Source organism: Ceratotherium simum, chromosome 24 (genome assembly GCF_057802395.1).
Source record: "Ceratotherium simum simum isolate JZ-2026a chromosome 24, ASM5780239v1, whole genome shotgun sequence".
NCBI lineage: Eukaryota > Metazoa > Chordata > Mammalia > Perissodactyla > Rhinocerotidae > Ceratotherium > Ceratotherium simum.
In genome coordinates this window covers 1049084-1069735 of record NC_141923.1, presented here as the reverse complement: position 1 = coordinate 1069735, position 20652 = coordinate 1049084, and the positions used below count along the sequence as shown (strand labels likewise).

Genomic DNA, 20652 nt, shown 5'->3' with positions numbered 1-20652 from the left:
CTGCTCTTCATTTGATTTTTTTCAGATTGTTAATCAAGCTGACATCATTTTACATGATTATCGGATTGAGGTATTTCTCTTCTCTGGAATGTCTATTTGTGTCTTTTGGCCATTGTTTCTCTTGGGATGTTTGTCCTTTTTTGTCATGATTTGTAGCAATTGCTTACATATTATTGATAACATTTCTTTGTTAGTTATAGATGTTGCAAATATATTTTCCCAGTTTATAACTTGTTCTTTCATTTTCTTTAAGGTATCTTTTGATGGACAGCATTTCTTAACTTTAATATAGTTAAATTTATCAATAATTTATTTTATGGTTTGAGTCTTGTCTAAAACATCTCAAGATTTGGGCTTGGGGTAGTAACAGTTCCCCCAGTTACCTGACCTGGCTCACAGCACTATCTCTTGTGGTTCTCTTATGTCCCACCTACACAGTAAATAGTCCCCTTGTAAATAAACCCCTCCTGAATGATCATAATGGGACATGGGTAGAAAGGGGGGGTGCATTTTTTGCAGGATCTCTAGCCTTTGAGAGACATGGGAGTGGTTATTGTAAGGCTAGTGAATACCATGGTAATGATGGAACAGCGGAATAGCTTTGCTGGTGTTAAGTGAAACTGAAGCAATAAAAAAATAAAGTGACAGGCTCAGGTCAGCCCTTCCTTTCCTATCAACTCAGGGAATAATGTGAAAACCAGAAATCCTCTATTATAGCATTTAAGGAGGCCCCATCTCCTGGATCCATAGGGTGAATGGGGGACTGAAAATTGTGCCCAGGACCTGATTGTAAGAGCACTAGAGTTACAAAGGTTGAATTCAAAAGACCAGAGACCACTTCCACTAAGGAAAGGGCTTAATAGTGAAGGAATGGGACCCCAAAACCTGGAATGAGTACACTTGGGTGGGGTCTGAGATCACGCAGAAAATGGAGGTCTTGGCCATCCTGCCCGGCATAGAGCACAGTCCAGCAGGAGTGCTGGCCAAGGTTGAGGGAAACACAAAAAGGAGATGATGAAAATCAATTATGGCTTAATTGCACCATTGTCATACACCATAACTAAACAGTTTTTGTCTTTGGAACTGTAGTCAATCTTTCTTTATGGCCACAATATAGTACAATGTGTGAATGTTTCACAAGACTCAGAATGAGCGTGTCTTCTGTAGCTGCTCTTTCCAAGGTCTGCATATGCACAACAGGTCAAATTTATTGCATATGGTTCAAATTAAGTACATCTTTACTAATATTTTGTCTGATTGTTCTACAAGTAGCTGAGAAGTAAATGTTAACATCTTCCACTGTAGTTGTGAATTTATATAATTCTTCCTGTATTTCTGTCAATTTTTTGTTGTATATTTTTTAAAGCTATGTTTTAGGTGCCTATACATTTAGAATTGCATTCTCCCTATTTAACTCCAGTAATGCTTTTTGCCTTAAAGCGTATTTTGTCTGAGATTAATGTAGCCACACCAGCTTTCCTTCACTTAATATTTGCATAGTGTGTGTTTTATTATCCTTTACTTACAACTCTGTGGCCTCATGTTTTATATTTCTCTTTGGTAAACATCATTGAGTTAGCTTAATCAGCTTAATATTTTATATAAAATATAAAAAACATTATATATATGCATGTATAATATATATTATATATATGCATATATACATGTGTATATAATATGTATATATATATCCCACTGAAACCTGTGCCATTTAACTAGAGCATTTAGTCCATTTATATTTGCTTTATATTTGAATTTGTCCTATTGGATTTCATTGAGCTTCTTGGATATGCAGATTCATGTATTTCACCAAATTTGGGAAGTTTTTGATCATTACTTAATCTATTATGTATTTATATATATGTCTCTATATGTTGAAAACCATGAACCCAAACTGATGCATCCGATCCAATCCCAAATCGCAGGCTCCAATCTAGTTTTCTCCCTTTTGGTATTTGCAACTCCCTTCTATCTTGTCCTTACTTCTCAATATATTTACCTATTTGATCAATCCCCTTGTATGCAGCCAGCCTCCCTCCTCTGCCACCATTCCCTACCCACATGGCTGTTTCCTCTCTCATCTCAGGTTCTGAGATTCTAGTCATTCTAGTCCACACCCTGAACTCTCCTCCTGTTTCCAATCTTACTCCCCACATCAGGCCACCCACCCCTATCCCCACCGTGGTGGGTGCTCTAAGCTCTGACTGCCTGTGCATCCTACTCGGAGACTCTGCTTCTCTCCACCACCCACCATGCAGCGTCCAACTTGATCTACCTGCCTAACAGCTTCAGGTCCAAATTCCTCAGGAAAGGAAAGTATACTGGGTTGAATAGTGTCCCTTCAAAATTCACGTCCACCTGGAACCTGTGTATGTGACCATATTTGGAAATAGGGTCTTTGCAGATGAAATCAAGTTACAATGAGGCCATACTTGAGTGGGTGGGCCCTAAATCCAATATGACTAGTATCCTTATAAGAAGAGGGAAATTGAGACACAGAGACATAGGGAGAACACCACGTGGAGATGGAGGCAGAGATTGGAGACAAGCCAAGGGATGGCAAGTATTGTTGGCAACCACCAGAAGATAGAGGAGCCAAGGAAGGATCCTCACTTAGAACCTTGGGAGGGAGCACGGTCCTGCTGACACCTTGATTTCAGACTTCTAGCTCCCAGAACTGTGAGAAAATGGTTTTAAGCCATCTAGTTCATGGTTTTTTTTTTACAGCAGCCCTAGGAAATTAATACCACGAAGAAAGTAAAAAGAAGAGCCCTCTTTATTTTTGAAGCGTAGTTTCTCTGGCTTATCAATTATTTCTTTCAGCACTTTGAAGACAGGACTGCGTTCTCTTGCTTCTGTTGTGTTTTACCTCTCTTCTTTAAGCCTCATGCTTTTTTTTTTTTTCTCTTTTCTTCATTCTAGATATTTTCTTCTGATCCAGCTTCTGGTTCACTAATTCTTCCGCTGTGTTAACTCTGCTCCTAACCTGTCTATTGAGTCCTTAACTTCTGTAATTGTACACTTCAGTTCTAGAATTCCAGATAAGAGAATCTGCTGTGTTGTATTTTATAGTTTTTCATTTCTGGTGAGGTTTTCAGTTTGTCTTTTATCTCCTGGAGCATAGCAGCACAGTTATTTTTAAAGTTTGTACTGATAATTCCAAGAGCTGGACTCTGGGGCCCCCACTGGCCTTCTGTTTCTCTCAGTTCTTCCTCATGGGATTTTGTCTCCTTGTGTGTCTGGTTCTGTGTGAGTGGGTGTCAGATATTGTATTCAAAAGTATGGGGTTTAGCATTTGAACCTAATGCGATGTTATAACTTTCCTGTGCCTCTGGCAGGTTTCTGGTGGCATTTGTCACATGCAGTCAGCATCCCAATGGCAGAGATTGAGCTCTTCTGGGGGCCCAGATGACCTGCACATGGGCTTCCGTCCATGTGAGGGGTGGCTTACCTCATCTTTACTCCTGCAGTGGAAGTCTGGGGGTTTCTAGTCCAAAGTGCAGGGACTTTACCAGGGCCTTTCTCTGGGTGGGTCCTGGCCTCCAAGTTTTTTCTCCCTATTCCCATAAGATTGTCAAAATTGCTGATCAACTTCTCAGCTGATTATTCCAGAATGGTGAAAAAGCGGCTGCAAATGCCAGGCTTAAGTCTCTGAATTTCTGTATCCTTTGGGATCTTGGTCCTGTAATCAATCACCACTTTGTTAACTCTCCATTACCTTCAAGAAGATTTTTTAAATGTTTCTTCCAGATTTTATAGTACTCCTCAGGATGAGCGTTGGTCCATGTTACTTGTACACCTGTGACAGAAGGACACATCTGGCATCTTTACAAAACAGATATTTTCGGGCCGGCCCTGTGGCTTAGCGGTTGGGTGCACGCGCTCCGCTGCTGGCTGCCCGGGTTCGGATCCCGGGCGTGCACTGACACACCGCTTCTCCTGCCATGCTGAGGCTGCATCCCACGTACAGCAACTGGAAGGATGTGCAGCTATGACATACAACTATCTACTGGGGCTTTGGGGGAAAAAACAAAACAAAACAGATATTTTCTGGTTGCTGCTGGTCTATAGCAACAAACCTGATTTCTGTATATTGATATTGCAGCCACATTCCTATTACTTTTAATAATAGTAATTTTTGTATATTCCTCTGGATTTTTTCCTACTTAGGAAACTTATGCTTTAATATTTTTGGGGTCTTACTGTACACACCAGTAACTCCAGTGCAATGTTGCGTCCAACACCTTCCCATTAAGAAAAAATGTTAAGTTTTTGATAGATCAACTTTATCAAGTCAAAAAAATTCACTTGTATTTTTAGTTTGAAAAAAGTTTTATGACATAAAAGAGTGTCAAATTCTTTCATTTTTCTCTGCACCTTCAGATGATCTTAAGATTTCTCTCCTTTAATATGTTAATGCTTTAAATGACACTTATAGATTTTCCAATGTTAAACTATCCTTATATTTTGGGTAAACCTAACTTGGACATGGAGAATTATCTGCTTTTTTACAAGCTACAAAATTATTTGCTAATATTTCTCTGGAATATTTGTATCTATTTCATGAGTGAGGTTGTCCCATACTCTTTGTTTCCCATGCTCTCCTTGTCTAGGTCCTGAACAAGGTTATAGTGGCTTTGTAGAATGAAGTGGGCATTATTCCCACTTCTTCACTTTTTGAAAGAGTTTGTATAAAATGTGAATGATATGTTTCTTGAAAACTTGATGAAACTTGGCCTTGGTATTTTCATTCAAAACATTTTAACCTATTGCTTCAATGTATTTGATAAACATGGTACTATTGAGGCTTTTCTCTTTTTGAGTCATTGTTGATAAGATACTTTTCTAGGATTTTTTCAGTTTATCTAAATATTACTGGCCTACATTTATTTATTATTTCCTCTTATTAACTTTTCAACAATAAGTAATTATCTCCCTCTTCTTATTTCATTTCTCTACCTATCATCTCTCTCTCTCTCTATCTACCTACCTACCTACCTACCTACCTATCATCTATCTATCATCTGTCTATCTATCTATCTATCTATCTATCTATCTATCTATCTAATCTGTCTATCTTTCTACATACCTATCTATCATCTGTTGCAATCTCTCTTTTTTTCTTGACCAGTCTCTTCAGAGATTTGTCCTTTTAAAGAAATAATTTTGGATTTACTGTGCCTCTCTATTGCTTCTTTTCGTATACTTCATTGATTTTTTTCTGCTCATATGATTATTATCTCCTTCCTTCTTTCTTTGGGTTTATTTTGTTGTCCTTTTTCCAACTTTTAAATTTGGGCTTTGCATTAACTCAGTGTTTTCTCCTTTCCAAACATTTAAGCCACAGATTTCTCTTCTGATTTGACCCATGAGATGTGTATGGGAGTTCACTTATGTTTTTGTTGTAGACTTCTATCTTATTTGCAATGCAGTCAGAGAGCTTGGTAGGTAGGACTTAAGTATTTTGAAATTGATTGAGTCGTGATCTATGGCCCAGCAGGTGGTTGATTTTTACGAGTTTGCCATATGTTTGACTGCAGTATATGCTTCTTGATTTTGGAGACAGAATCCTGTGAGTGCTGCTGGACATGCTTGTGGATTCTGCTCTCGGGTCTGCTGCGCCTTCACTCATGTTTGTCTGCATACCCTTCCCTAGTCCTCCTTGAGCCCACTCTGGTCAGGTCTAGACCCTCCCCCTTGCCATTGAGTCTGCTCTTGGGAAGTCACCATGACCTCTGCTTTGCCAGACCCAGGGGTCATTCTTCAGCCTGATGACCAGCCTACCAGGAGCATTGGACACACCTGGGACACTTTCTTTTATTGGATCTGTCACGACACCTTCCTCTTTGCCTCGTCCCTCTCTAACTCCTGCTTTCTGGTCTCGGCGGCCGAATCCTCCCTTCCCCTTGACCTCTGGCATTCCCTGCCTTGGTCTTCTCTTCTTTCCACACTCCCTCATTGGTAATCCCAGCCAGTTCTGCGAGAATAAACACCAAGCATGTGCTGAGGGTTCTGATTTGACTACCCATCTCTGACTTCCTCCTGACACCACCGTCATATGTCTAACTGCAGCATCCCATCCCAGTATCACTTCTTGGACATCTAATTGGCAGCTCAACTCACCATACTGAAAGGAGAATTCTTGACTCCCTGAGCTTGGTGAAGGGCAACTCCATTCATGCTGTGACTCAGTAGGTCATGTGGGTGCGATTCCATCCTCTGCAAACCCATCAGCTCTACCTTCCAGGAACCTGCATGATCTGCACACTTCTCTCTGCTGCCACTGCCCGACCTGTCCACCTCTGCTTTCTCTCCCACTGGGACTTCTGCACAGACCCCAGGCCCTCTGCTTCCACTCTGGCTGCAGCACAGCTCACTTTCACACAACCCCTGCCCAGATGCCCCGGGGGCTTCCCATCACCTCCGGATAAAGCTCAAACTCATTCAGGGGCTGATGTGGCTCCATGAGGTTAGGCCCCCACTCTGTATGCCTGACCTCCCCTTCCCACATTCCTACTTGCTCTTGTGACCGCACTGGTCTTTCAGCTGCTCCTTGAACTTGCAAAGAAGCACATTTCTGCCCCAACACCTTTTTGCCTTCTGTTCTTTCTGCCTGGAATGCATCTCCCCGACCCCTGTCCTACAGATTTTGGACTCACAGTCATGTAATCCAATTCCTTAAAATAAATCTCTCTCTCTATATGTATATACATAAACACACACACGCATACATCTATCTCTGTCATCTCTTTATTGTTTATCTTCTTTTTATCGTCTATCTATCTATCATCTATCGTCTCCCTGTCCCTCCCCCTCTCCCTCCCTCTCATTTATCTTCTGTTCTCTGAAGAACCTTGACAATACAGACTCTTTTTGACATTAGATGTTTTGGCCACTGTTTCTTGTAGCATTTTACTTTGTTTATAGTGACTTTATTCTTATAGGTTTCTAAATTTTTTTTCTGCAGACGAATCTGTCAATCTTATTTTTTAAAGTTCCTGGATGTGGTTCATTCTGAGAAAGCACCTATTCACCCCAAGAGAATGTAAACTGTTTTCCATAATTCCCTCTGGTCTGATTAGTGATTGGCATCAGTGCTGGCCCTGACAGTGACAGCAGGCAGCCTATCTCTTTGCTTTTCTGGTGTCCCAGAAAGTTCCAGTGCTCTGTTGTGGTCCTGTCCTGGCCACTATGTCCTCCAGAATAAACTCAGCAAATACAAGCCTAGCCGTGGGTCAGCAATGAACCTCGGGGCCTTGGCTGGGGAACACAACCTGGTTTCTGCCCTGGCTTGAGAGGGGCCAGTTGGGCCCCATGTCGGTGGCTGGCTGGTGAAACCCACACTACGGGACCAGGCTTGTCAAGTCTTGATTTAGGAGTGAGATGGCGTGTGTGTCCTGTTTATTACCCTGCGGGAAACAGATGTTTCTGCCCTGATAGGGTGGCATGCAGGCAGGCAAGGCTGCAGTGACACAGGTGAGCTGCAGACCGTGCAGGGGAAACAGTCCTTGGCCGTGTGTCACCGGGCTGAGTTAAGACCTGTGGCTGCAGGGGAAGCTGAAAAACAGCTCCGGGAAGGGAAACGGCCAAGCCAGGGGCCCTCTGGGCTGTCACACGCCTCCGGCAGAGAGATTTCTGTAGTTGGACAGACATCAACTGATGTTTGTGTAAGAAGAAAGAGGAAGTCATGTCGGCAGGCAGCCTCTGGACTTTTCTGTTGAAGAAATGGGTGAAAGGGCACGAAGCGGACCCGACGAGGCCATGAGGTGCTGGATTTCCTGGCGTGTTAGGCAAAGGCGGTACACGGAGCTTTGACACTGGAAGGTGTGCAGGCACATGTTAGTCCATGACGATGCACTTCACATCATATGTTTTAGGGCATTTTATGAACATGTTTCCTGGACAAAAAGAAGCTCAAATACAGATGCCCTGGGCCCAATCAGGCACCCATCATGCTCAGAGAAAGTGCAGGTCACAGGCTTTGGTGCCCAACATCCCTCCCAGGCTCCCAGGGCCTTTGGATGGGGCTTCATGGTACAAATTCAAGGGCAGAGGGAAAAACCAGGAGCTGCTTCCTCGGGGATAGCTGTGATCCACTGTGATCACCTGGGGGGCTTCTCCTGTGATGCCGGGCTGGAGGACATGGCTTAGGTCAGAAGGCCAAGTGTGCACCCTCCTTTGAGGTTCTGAGACCTCTCATTCCCCCAGCCAGACCATTCATTCATTCATTCATCCATGCATTCTTTCCTTCAGTGGTGGATGTGGTGTGAACACTCTGCTCTCATGGGCTTCAAGTCCAGACTGGGAAGCAGGCAGAACCAAGGGGACAGACAGGCAGTGACACACTGGAAAAGTGAGAGGAATCTGGGTGACCACGTGGAGGGCCGTGTCGGTGGGTCTGGGGCTCCAGACCCAGCCGGTCAGAGGGTTAAGCGTGAGAGATTTGATTTCATTTTTGGTGTAACGGGAACCCATCAGAGGGTTTGAGCCAGGGTTGCCAGGACAGATTTAGGTTTTCAAAAGACCACACTGGCTGCGGGTTGGGGAGGGGGCGGTCTTGGAGGTTGGCGGGAACTCCAGGTGGGAGGAGACGTGGTGTGGATTGTGCTGTGGTCAGTGGTGACAAGGCGTGAGTGGGAGGACGGACATGCTGTGGAGGGGGGATTGAGGGCTGTTGGGTTGTGATGACTTTGAGGTGTCTTTCTGGGGCCCCTTGGCAGCTGGTCATTTACTGAGACGGCAGAGAGTGGGTGAGAGGTAGATTTCAGAAGGGAAATTACTTTGGGAAGACTAAACTTGGTAGGTCTGTGACATGTTGGGGTGAAAATGCTGGGGAGGCAGACGGGATGCTGTGACTTAGAGTCTGTGTTGGAGGCATGGCTGCTACCCGTTCACCAGAGCACCCACCACAAGCGGGGCTCACCCTATGTGCTGGAACGTGGGGAACTACAGGAACCCTGTGCTCTGGGAGCTACCTTTCTAGGTGAGAAGAAAGAAATAACCAACCAATATAATGAATGAGTCAGAATGTGCCAGAAGGGGCAGAGAAGAGAACTCAGCAGGGGAGGGGCACAGGGCAGGGGGTGTGTTGCGATTTCATTTAGGGCAGTCGGGGTTGGCTTCATGCAAACACCTGAAGGGGGTGAAGGAGGGCCCTGAGAGTCTTGGAAGAGGCTACAGGATGGGACAGCCCAGGCAGTGGTTCTGCTCAGAGGAAGGAGTGGTGGGTGTGGAGGGTCAGGAGGCTAGGGTGGGGTGGGGCTGGACTGGCCAGGGGATGGATGGCCTTAGGGGTGACTCGCCTCACTCCTGCCCCTGGTCCCAGGTGGGGAGGGGCGGTGGTGGGGAGGACCCCCCATGACAGATGTCCGCCACGCTCGCCTCCCCACTGCGTGACCATCTCTTCACCTGGCGGAGTGAGGAGACTGTGCAGCTGACCAGGTCCGAGTCCAGACTCTGGCCTGCTGCTGGGGGACCCTGAGCCACAGCAGGAGGCTGATAGTCACCGAGCACTGACAGTGCCAGGTCTTCTCTGAGCCCCTTCAGGCATCATCACCTCATTTACTCCCCACCCCACTCCATGTGAGGGGTGCGCTTTCCCCCAAAGGAGGGAATGAACACACAGGAAAGTTTAGGGTCTTTCCCAGGTTGTGCAGACAGTAAGAGGTGAAACCAGACACATACAGGAGCTCTGTGTGCAGAGATGTTCCAATCCCCACCCTTGAAGGCCATCTTCTAATGTGTGTGTGTGTCTGGATGCATGAGCACATGTGCACTTACATGTCTGTGCACTTACTTGTTTGTGTGCACTTTGTGTGAGTCCTGCAGCCCAGCACATGCGTACCCATGTGCATGTTTGCACATGCCGGTGCACTTGCATGTGTTTGCATGCATGTGTGTGTACTCTGTGGTTGCAGGGGTGCGGCTGCATATGTGCGTTGCACGTACATGTGCATGCTTGCATGTGTGTGCACACATGTGTGTGCACAAGTGAGCTGTGTATGCATGTGCATATATGCCTGTGTGCACACGTGTGCTTGCATGCGTGAGTGTACTTGTGTGTGTCTGCTGTGGGGAGGAGGGCCTCTCAGTCCGTTCTCTTCAGTGCAGAAAGGCTCAGTCAGCTTTTCTCACTGTGGCAGCTCCCTGGTGCCTGCCCGGCCACCGCCAGAATCCCCACCTTGTGTGTGTGAGCTCTCTGGGACATTCTCCCTCAGCCCCCTGGGTCCTCTGACCCGAGGCAGATCCAGATGGCTGGGACAGAGAGACAGGAGGCAGGTGAAATGAGCCAAAGCATGTTTATGGGGCTGGTCAGTGGGGCAGGAAGGCCAGGGGGCTGCAGTCAGGACCACTGGCTCTGGGGGAAGTGCGGGCCCAGGCTGGGGAGAGACCTGCTTCCCTGCCGCTTGGCACCTTCTCTCCCGGCAGGATGCTAGGCTCTGCAGTGGACGGAGATGAGCTGGGGGCTGGGCAGAGATGGGGCTGGAGTGCCTCCTCACACAGGGTGGAGTCTGGGGGCAGTCTGCCCTCTGGCAGCGATGGACGGCACAGAGGACGAGCTTCCCTTCTCTGCGGTGCAAGATGTCCACTCTCCGGGGGCTACTTCACCTACAGCAAGAGCCCAGGGGTCAGGAAGGGGCTTGTAGCCAGAGGGGTCAGCAGAGGGGGAGCGAGGACCAGGGCCCCAGGAGAACATGACATGGCCGGGGGTGGGGCCTCACTTCTGCTCTTGGAGAACAGGGCCAGGCTCCCATGTGCGGGTCCCATCTGCCTAGCTGAGCCAGGGACCCGACTCTCCCCATCTCCTGTGAACGGGTGTGAAGCGCCTGTTCTCCAGGAGGGCTGTGGGTGGAGGGCAGGGTTGCAGTCCTACATCTAAGGGTGGAGAGGCCCCAGGCGGCTCCCTCAGGCTGTCGTCCACGGACCACCGACGGCCCTGCACACTCCTCCCAGCTCCCCTCACAATCCCTGGACTGACTCCAGTGTCCCTAGAGGGGCGTCTTGTCCTCCCAGCCCTGGACACAGGGGCGCTGGCTGCCCCATCCCTCACCTTGATGAGGGTGACAAAGCCACTGTACAGCAGGGTGACAATGAAGAGGGCCATGAATGTAAGCCACAGGCTGCCGGTGTCCTCCAGGTCTGCATAGTCATCGCTGTTCTCATCCTTGCTCTGAGGGGTTGTGGCCAGACCTGGGGAGGACGGGGGCTGGGTGAGAAGAGCCAGCCCTGCCCCCCATGCACAGCACAGCTGAAGGCCAGGCAACTCTCATCTGTCCCCGTCAAGGGTCCACCGTCTCACAGTTGCCCGACAGGCATCTGCAAACTGCCTTCTCCCGGCCAGGCCTGCGCCAGGCGCTGGGGCTCAGCAGAGCCGACAGGTCACAGCATGAGTGGGGCAGACAGATGAGAACCAAACACCCCTGCTTGTAAGTCAACACATCAGCCCGACAAGGTGCAAGGGAGGTGGGGGCATTTAAGCAGATGGAGACACACAGGGACTGGCCCAGGCAGGCTGGTCAGTGGCGGCCTCTCTCAGAAGTGGCTGCTGTGATGAGGTGTGAAAGATGAGATGGTGCCAACCAGGCAAAAAGAGGAGGGAAAAGCATTCTAAGAAGAAGGAACAGCAGGCACGAATGCCCTGTCTTGGGAGAGAGCCTGACCGCAGGAGGGCGGAGTAGGGCGCAGTGTGGCTGGAGTGGAGAGCTCAGGGTGTGTGGTGAGGAAGGAGGCCAAAGCTGGGGTGGGTCCAGGCCCTGCTGGCGATTTTATCCTAAGAGCAATAGGGGGCCATGGAAGGGCTTTAAGCAAGGGCGTGTCATGACCAAATTTGTATATCAGAAAAGTCTTTCCTGCTGGAGGTTGGAGTGGGGGCACCAAGGCAAGATGGGCAGGACCCGTGAGTGTCCAGGCCCAGGAAACACACTTCTGGGGAAAGCCTGTGGGCAGGTAGGACGTCTTCAGGTTCTGGGACCTGTCACGCGTCGCAGAGTTTCCCAGTCGTTCATTTGGCAAGCATTCACTGAGGCTCTAAGTGCGCCTGACCAGAGCTACTGACACGGGCCTGTGGAGGGTGCCAGCCCAGGAACCACCGGTCACGGGGCACAGGAAGAAAGAGCGGACACCGTGGGAGCACTGGAAACGTGTACAGCTGTCTGCTGAATCTAATAATAAAGAATCGGTACATCTTTTTTCTATCCATTTCATTTTTCTAACAATCAAATTCCACTGTATTCTACAAAGGTATTGGTCCATGATGAACTGGAAATGAAAAAAAAAAGCAACAGTCCTTTGCCACAGAGAATTTGAGACAGCCTGTTCTAGAGGTTTGGAATGCGGTGGTGAACTGTCCGGGGGTAGGTCTGACCGCTAAGCAGGATGACGGTTCTGCCTGGACAGTGCTCCGGCCAGCGCTCCATCCGTTAGGTGTACCGGCTCCTGGTGACCCGGCCCTGGGGGTCAAAGATGTCTTCTCAGACACACGGGAGAGTCTGTGGAGATGTGAATGACAGAGTCGGCTGGAGGAGGAGATGGGAAGTCCCTGGGCAGCAGGAGCAGCCTTGAGAAGATCCTCAGCCGAGAGGAGTTGTGCCTTGTTTGCATCCTCACTTGAGCCTGGCAGGACAGGTCAGTGGGCAGTCCATCAGGCACAACCGGGAACCCTGCGACAGGACCTGGAATGCTTCCTTAGGGCAAAAGGAAGCCATGAACAGAATTTCAGCTGGGGGAGACATGATGGGGATTGTTCTTAATTCCAACATCAGGATCACGTGTGGGTCGAATTCTATTTGCTATTTTTAATCTCAATTATGGATGAAAGTTTTCGCTTCTTTGCGTATCTCACAATTTTTTATTGCATGCTGGACATGGTGAACAAACAAACAGGAGAGCTTGAAGTAGGATGTACATGCATTTTCCGCAGAGTGGGCACACCCTTTCCTCTGCCGGGCAGGGAGGGTGAGGGGCTGATCTTGTCGTTCTAAGCAGGAGTTGAGCTGGGCTGGGTGGCAGGACAGTTGGCTTCAGGCTCTAAATATTTGGGTGGGGTCAGGTCCCTCCCTCCAGTGGGGCTTCTGGATGGCGGCGTCATGCACGGCTGGCGGTCTTCCACTGCTGTCCAGCTCTCTTCCTGCTGCTGCTTGCCCGGGGGAGTCCTGTGTGGGGGGACTCGGTGGGAGGAGGGGACTTGTGTGGGGCTCATCCGTGCTCCCCTCCCTCGTGCCGCCTGCGCAGACACGGAAATCTTGACCGATCCCCTTACGTCCCTCTCCTCGTGGGTGCCCATGCCTCTGTCCCCCTGTGCCCAGGGTGGGGACAAAGCGGCCAACAGTCTCTTCTCACCTAGGACTTTAGGGCAGCTGGACTTCTCCGAGTCCTCAGCTCTCCAGTGGCTTTAAATAAACACGATTTTAAAAGTTTATTTGGTGTTGTCCTTCTGTTACCCATGCGTGGCGGTCTTTCACTACCGTCTACCTCCTAACTGCAAGCAGAACCCCTATGGGCGTTTACAAGATTCCCTTGGCCACTGAGGAAGGATGTGCTGGAGGGGACAAAACTGGCAGCAAGGCCATTGTGACCACTGGAGGAAGGAGAGGGGTGGGTCAGAGGAAGAAGCAGGAAGCTTCCAGGTATTCAGGAGTGGGAGGTTACTGGCCGTGAGGGTGACAGGAGGGGTGAGGTCCCCTGGCTCCTGTTTGTGGGACCAGGCAGACGTAACCCTCTTGTGAGATGGGCAGCATGGGGTGGGGAGTGGTGGGGAGGAGGCAGAGCTGGGGTCGAAGAGAAGGACCCGGCCAGGAGGGAAGGGGGCCAGTGTGGGCAGCCTTCCAGGTGTTGTGATAGTAACGACATGCACAGGGGCATGCCAGCTGCTGCGGGCAGCCCACCTGCCAGGCCTGTGCTGAGCATGTTGCAAGCATTACCTTCTTTGGGAAGAGTGGTGTGAGAGGGAGGGAAAGGCCCATAGAGGCAGAAGGCGGGGAACCTGTGGGTCCTTTGAGGAACGCAGCCAGGACCCTGGAGGAGGCAAAGCCACAACTGCTGAGGACAGCGGCTGGGGAAGAGAAAGGCTGTGATCCAGCTAGCGGGGAGGTGGTGGAGGATGGGCTCACTCCAGGGGGACCTAAACCAGGGAGCAGGTCCAGGTGCCCTCCACCTGGCAGGAGGGGGTGTTCAGGCAGGGAAGCCCCAGTTGGCTTCCTGAGCACGTCCCCATGGCTCAGCCCTGGGGAGGGGGTGGTGGTGAGGGGCGTGGCCTCCTGGAGGAGTGCTTTCTCCCCACTCACTCCCAGGGGGGCCCTGGGGGCCAGGCCAGGCCTCCTGCAGCCTGTGCCACCTGCCCGTCTCCAGAGTGCACGGTTCTGGCAGGTGGACAAACCTCTGGCCTGTGCCGGGAGGCATGGTAGATTTGCACCAAGGCTCTGGAAGCCTTAAGTCCACGCCAGGGACAGGACCCACCTCCTGAAAGCCGTGGCTACCACACAGCTTCGGGCACAGGGCGAGGGCAGTGCTGGGTTCTGGGGAGGTGCGGCCGACCTGCTCGTTCGTGCACCTGCTGCACACCCCTGCCCCACTTCACACACGCTCATATGCATGGGCTCCGGGAGAGGCCTGGCTGAGCACCTCCCTGCCCAGACTCACTCCACGCACAGCGACGGCGGGTGCAAGTGCAGGCGCCACAGCCCAGTGCAGGGCAAGCGTGTGGACCCAGGCAGCCACACTCCAGCCTGCGCCCCGACCACTGGGCTCCCCTGGTCTCTCCACGTGCCGGGCACATGCCAGTGCTCGGGTGTCCCAGGGGTGCACACCCCGTAGTCCGGAACTTGGGGCTCTGTGCATGCTGGCAGATCAGCCTCCAGCCTTAGCTGGGTCTGGCCAGGGGTCCGGTCCAGCCTCACCTGTGACATCAGACCACCCGGTCTGTGCCTGGGGGTGGCCTGTCCACTGGGTGGGGGGAGGAGGCGGGGAGGAGGGTCAGCGGGGACCTGACCCTCAAGAAGCTCTCGAGGGAGTGTCCTTCCCACTGCCCCCAGGGGAGGAAAGACAGACAGGGTCAGGAGGCCACTTCAATGACCAGAGAATGGACAGGCCCAGAAGTATGAGCCATGACAGTTGGCCTGGTACTGATGGCGGCTGGATGGGGAGGGGGCAATGCTATGAAAACGGGCTGTGGATAAGGGGTTCCGGCCCCAGGTGGGCAGCCAGGGGCTGGGGCTGGGTCTTTAGGAGAGACCTGCTGAGGCAGAGGCGGGCGGGCCGGGGGGCTGAGGAGTGGCTGCCTCTCCGGCGGGAGCCCTGTGGGGCCAGTGGGGCTGCTGCCTACCAGGATGCCATCACTGCTGACCCTTCTGTGCGAGGCAGCGGGGTCAGCGCTGTTGTCTGGACGTCTCTTCCACTCCCGAGGGAAGCCCATGGTGGGGGTCGGCAAGGTCTCCAAGCCAGCAGCCCTGGCCCAGTAGAGACTGGCACAGCCTTTGCCCCTGCCCTGCCCCTTGCTGACTTGGGCCCCACTGGGCATCTCCCTCTGCCAGCTCCAAAGGGCAGCCTGGGGGTCCCCGGCTCATACTGGACTGCACCTCCTGCTGCCACCCCATGCCCGAATGGGGGCAGGACAGGGTCTTGCTGTCTGCCTGGCCCAGCGTGTCCACCACCATCCCATCATGGCTGTGCTGGGCAAGGAGGGGGCACTGGTCTGGGTGCTGCTCCCCTACGAGGAAGCAAGAGGGGCCTGGCCATAGGTCTTAGAGGGGAGGGTGAGCCCTGGACCCCCACTGGGAGCCCCCGCCCCGGTGGTCTCTGTCCCCCTGCCCAGGCAGCGAGCAGTCAGGCCTCCACTTCTGTGCGTGTCTGGCCTCCAAGGTGCTGACTGTGCTGTTGGACGGGTGGACGTCTTGGGGCCTGGGGAGGCTCAGACATCCCTGGGATGGCAGCAGTCGTGGGTGACCACCCCCACGTCCACCCCAGGGGAGGCCCCTGCTCTGCACCCAGCAAGAGCGGGCACATCTTGGTGGGAAATAGCTGCTCTTCAGGGCCTGGCAGGGGCGGCATCCTCCCCCACGGCCTCCTGGGCCAACATATGGTGTGAGGACATGAGGTTGTGGGTCGAGGGGGACAGGCATGGGTCATTGAAAGCCCAGTGCTCCAGACGCTGAGCAGGCTGGGGGTCCACCCAGCTGGGTGGCACAGACCCTCTGCCACAGTGCCAGCTGCCCAGCTCCTCCGGAGGGCTGTCCCTCCATCCCAGCTCTGTCTAGGGGCAGCTGGGACCAAAACCCCTGTGCCTGCGTGTGACTCACCGCCAGTGTCCAGGCTCCAGGCGCTGCTGAGCAGTTTCCGGGAGGCCTCGTGCCCGACCACACACGTGTAGGTGGCCGTTCGAGGGTCCGGGGTGGTCGGGACACGCAGGACGCTCCAGGTCTGGAACGTGGTCTTTCCAGGCTGGGCCATGGGGCGTGCGGTGGCAAACCAGGAAGGGTCCACCTCGCGCTGGCCCTCCAGCCAGGTGAGGAGGATGTCCGGGGGTGAGAAGCCGGACACCTTGCACTGGAGCCAGGAGGCAGGGGCGTGCAGGCCCGGTGTGGTCAGGGCATGGATGATGAGGCTGCTGGGTGCCGACGCGGCTGCGGGGAGAAGCTGGGTCATGCTCTGGCTGCTGGAGGCTGAGGTCTCTGCCCCCTTGATGTCTCCTCGAAGGCAGTAGCCAGGCGAGCCGCTGGGCTGGGGGACAGGCTGTGAGGGGCCGAGGCCACCCTGTCTCCCCCCCACCTCCGGGAGCCGGCCTCACCGTGTTCTCTCAGCAGCACTGCCGCCATGCTGGACTTCAGGTCGGGGTGGCTCAGACTGCAGCTGATGGAGTTCCCTGCAGCCCACGAGGACCTGGGCAGGGCCAGGCGGCTGCTCCGGCTCTGGGAGCCATTGGCGAGCTGCTCCAGCAGCCCGTCCTCCACGCCCCTGCTGGGGGGCACCCCAGCCACCTCCCAGGACAAGTGGGCCTCCTGCAGGTCATCCCCTACTGCCAGGCAGGTGAAGGCGGCCTCGCCCTGGAGCCACAGGCCCCTCAGGGGAGGGGGCAGCAGGAAGACACTGGGAGGGTTGGTGTGGTTCTGACACTCTGTGAGGGGAGAGGGAGAGATGGGCAGGATGAGAAGCCCCCCCTGTGCCAGGGGCGGGGGGTGCATCATAGGGTTGGGAAAGCCATGCCCATAGCATCCAGCTCATGGGTGGTACTGTGGGCAGTGCTGCTGTGTTCTCTGTTGCAGCCTGGCCCCCAGGCCTGCCCTTTCTCCCCGGAGCAGACCTGGCCTTTGCTGCTTAGAAGTGCTGTGCACGGGTGGCCTCCTGTCGCCAGCTAGAGACTCGTTGGAGACCAAGCTTTCCCCAGTGCCCCCTGAGCTGTTCTCCTCCCTTCTCCTCTCACTCTGTGCCCCAAGGGACAGACCTTTGATGGCAGCTTCCACTGGGCTTCCCGGCTTCTGGGCTTCTGGTTGGGTGTTGCAGGTGGAGGGCACTGCGGAGGGAGGTAGGGGTGAGGCAGGGTCTCCTCCTGGCTCCACAGCTGGTCGGGGCTGTGGCCGCCCCCTACCCTTCAGCCTCTGCCACCCTCTGGGGGTCCTGAGCCCCGCCCACACCACTGTGGTCCCTTGGGCAGTGCTCCGTGATTGTGTCCTCGGGTTATGGCAGGACTCTGACTGTGCACGTGGTGGTCGGGAGTGGGGTGGTCTGTGCTAAGTGCTCAAGGACCATCACTTCTGTAGTTCAGGGCATGAGTGGCCTGAGGTATTGGGCCACGGATTTGCAACAGGCAAGGGGTCAGCAAACTTGTTCTATAAAGGGCCAGATAGTAGATATTTTAGGCTTTGCAGCCATAGGGTTTCCGTTTCTTCTTCCTCTTCCTCCTTCTCTGTCTGTCTAAAACTGGAAAAAGCATTCCTGGGTCATAGAAAACAGGCTCCAGACTGCGTCTGGCCTGCAGGCCGGTGAGAGCTGTGCAGCATCGGGGTCAGGGGCCCCTCCCGGGTGGAGTGGCGCAGGCCTGTTTGGAGGGCTCGGCTCCTGGGGTCAGCACACCTCAGACGTGCCCCATGGAGGGTCATCTTGCGCTGGAGGTCCGTGCAGCCCCAGAGCAGGAGGCCCAGCCTGGCTGCAGTGTCATCTTGGAGCTCCGCCCAGGCGAAGCCTCCACCAGCCGGCAAGGCTGGTGGCCATGGGATTTGGCGGCAGGTGTCGTGGTCGGGGCCAAGTGCGGATGCCCTCAGGATGGGGAGCGACCTGTGCATACCCCTGCTTTCAGCGCTGGTCCCATTCCACATCCTCACCAGAGGACTGACCTCTCTCTAGATTCGCCCGTGCCCTGTGCATTTCCAGCCTATGTGGAGCCTGGAGGCTGGGAGTGTTTGGAGACAGGGAGTGCCGCCTTTCTGGACGTGCACAGTGGGAGCAGATTCTGGCCTGGGGTGTGGGCCTCTTGACCAACAACCTGGATGGGGCCCCTTGCAAGGTTGTCATACCAGGCCACGGCTGCTGGCCTCTTGTTTGAGCTCCACCAGCACCGCTGGGGCTGGTGCAGTGTTGTCCAGCACGCCTCCACTAGCTGTGTCTGCTAACATGGCTGCTGCCCTCTCAGGGGGATGAGAACCCTCTTCCCGAGGCAGCAGACAGAGGGGACATGACCCTGGGCTGGCCCAGCCAGGCTCCCATCACTGGGAGGGGCCGCAGCCAGGTGGAGACAGAGGTGAGGGCAGCTCACAAAGGGCTCCCGTCGCGGTGAGCCTCTGGGTCTGGCCATCATGGCTCCCCGGCCCTTCAGGGGGTACCCTATGTTTCTATAACGTTGCAGGGCTCAGTCCTGCACTCCTGGCTGCTCCAGTAATGTGTGCTCGTATGACACCCCGTGATGAGCTCACGTCTCATGTGCCCTGGGTCAGGTGAGCCCTGGTGCTGGACCATGGACCCTGCCTTGCCACTGTGCTCCTTGTGGTGTGACCAGGGCAGGTCCCTTGTTCACAGGGCCCGGCATGGTGTTGGTGCTAGGTAGATGTCACTTCAGTGCCCTGCCCTTCCTTACACAGGGTGTGACTTGAAGACTCACACATGAAGTCGTGGAAGGCTGCCTGAAGGAGGCAGCCTGAGGGAAGGGCGGGCAGGTGGGGTATGCTGGGATGGGGGCTCCTCACCTGGGTTCCTGAGAGTGGTGGGGGCGTTGGTGGAGTCCTCTCGTGGTACAGGTAAAGTTGAGGGCTTCTGAGCTGCCCAAGATGCTGAAATCAGAGGAACAGTGGGCAGCTGTGGGTCAGGAAGCCCTGTGGATGGAGGTGGAGAGACTCCGGGGGCAAGCAGGAGTGGGGACCGGACACTGTAGGGGGGAGGGGCATCATGGGGGGGACAGGGCAGCACGGAGTGGGTGGGGCAGCACTGAGGCCCCACTGTCAGCCGCTGCCTCTTCTGAGCCCGCTGCTGCCTTGCACCCTGGGGAGAGGTTCTGTAAGGAAAGGCTGTGAATGTTGGATTGATGGAGCAGCTGAGAGATGGCGGGACCGAGGGGCGGGGAGGCACTCTGAGGGGCTTGGTGGGTGCCCTGTGGTCCAGGTCCCTGCTTCGGTCCATGGGGCCAGGCCCTCGGTAGAAGGTGCCGGGGAGATGGGGAGGGCCTACCTCGGTGGTCTTGGGGCCACCCACCTGGCTCCTGGAAGGTCTTCTTCATGTCAGTCTTGGTGGCCTTGTTGTGGACGCTGCAGCTGTGCTGGCCAGGCTTCCAGTGGGTCTTCAGGAAGGAGACCTTGTTGTAGCTTTGTTCTTGCTTCAAGAACTGGAAGGTCCATGTGGTCTGATCCTGCATCTTTGAGGGCCAGGTGATCTGCACCGGCTCTGGGGAGTACCCTATTACCAAGCAGGCCAGGACCACAGGTTCATTTTCCTTTAGGGCTTTGCATCCTGGGAGTATGGGGAACACCTTCAGAGGTTGGGAGTTGCCTGGAAGACAGACACAGCATAGGCTGTGAGGCTAGGGGCTCCTGAGGGTACAGGGGGAGGGGGAGCGGGAGTGAGGCCTGGAGTGAGTGTGGCAGGACCAGGGGGGCTGGGCCGAGTGGCTGGTGCCCGCTGGTGCCAGGCCTGTCCCATGAATTGACTAACTGGTGTCCCACTGCAGGGTCTGTGGCTGAGTCAGCACTGGGGCCAGTATTGCCCAGAACCCCTGAGGCGAGGACGGAGCACCCCAGTTCAGGGGATGCTTGTAGTGGTGGGCCTGGGGCTGTGTGCCCCCCCCATATCCAGGCCTCCAGCCCCGGCTCTCAGCTGCCCCACAGAGGAGACATGGGCCCCATTTGCTGGTGGAGGAACCACATGGTTAGACTTTTGTGTGGTTCCCTGAGGAGTGGGTGGGATTGGACCCTCCTTTTCCAGATGCCTCCTCCCAGTGGCTCTGCTGCTCAGGGCCAGCCTGTGAGCATGCTGTCCTCACAGGAGGCCTTCGGCTGGGTCTCGGGGTGTGCTGAATCGCTCCATCAGTCAGTGTTGAACAGGTTGCACCCTGCAGTGCTCTGGGTCTGGCCCCTGGACGCTGGGTCCCGGGGGTGGCAGGTCCCAGAGTGGGTGGCCCCCTAATGGGCTGTCTCCCAGACTCCTCTTCCTCTCCCTGGGGACCAGAGTGGCCCAAGG

At 53.7% G+C, this 20652-nt stretch overlaps 3 gene segments (V, D, J or C); all 3 read right to left on the bottom strand.

The window, feature by feature from the left end:
- Positions 1 to 20652, bottom strand: part of LOC101394837 (immunoglobulin heavy constant gamma 4-like) — a 270309-nt gene that overhangs the window by 187507 nt on the left and 62150 nt on the right.
- Positions 1 to 20652, bottom strand: part of LOC101389090 (immunoglobulin heavy constant gamma 1-like) — a 197028-nt gene that overhangs the window by 160330 nt on the left and 16046 nt on the right.
- LOC147913788 (immunoglobulin heavy constant delta-like) lies at positions 10300 to 19923 on the bottom strand. The segment is given in 7 exon segments: positions 10300 to 10608; positions 11051 to 11190; positions 16293 to 16616; positions 16781 to 17107; positions 17435 to 17503; positions 19170 to 19253; positions 19672 to 19923. Coding segments are annotated over 7 exon segments (1113 nt in total).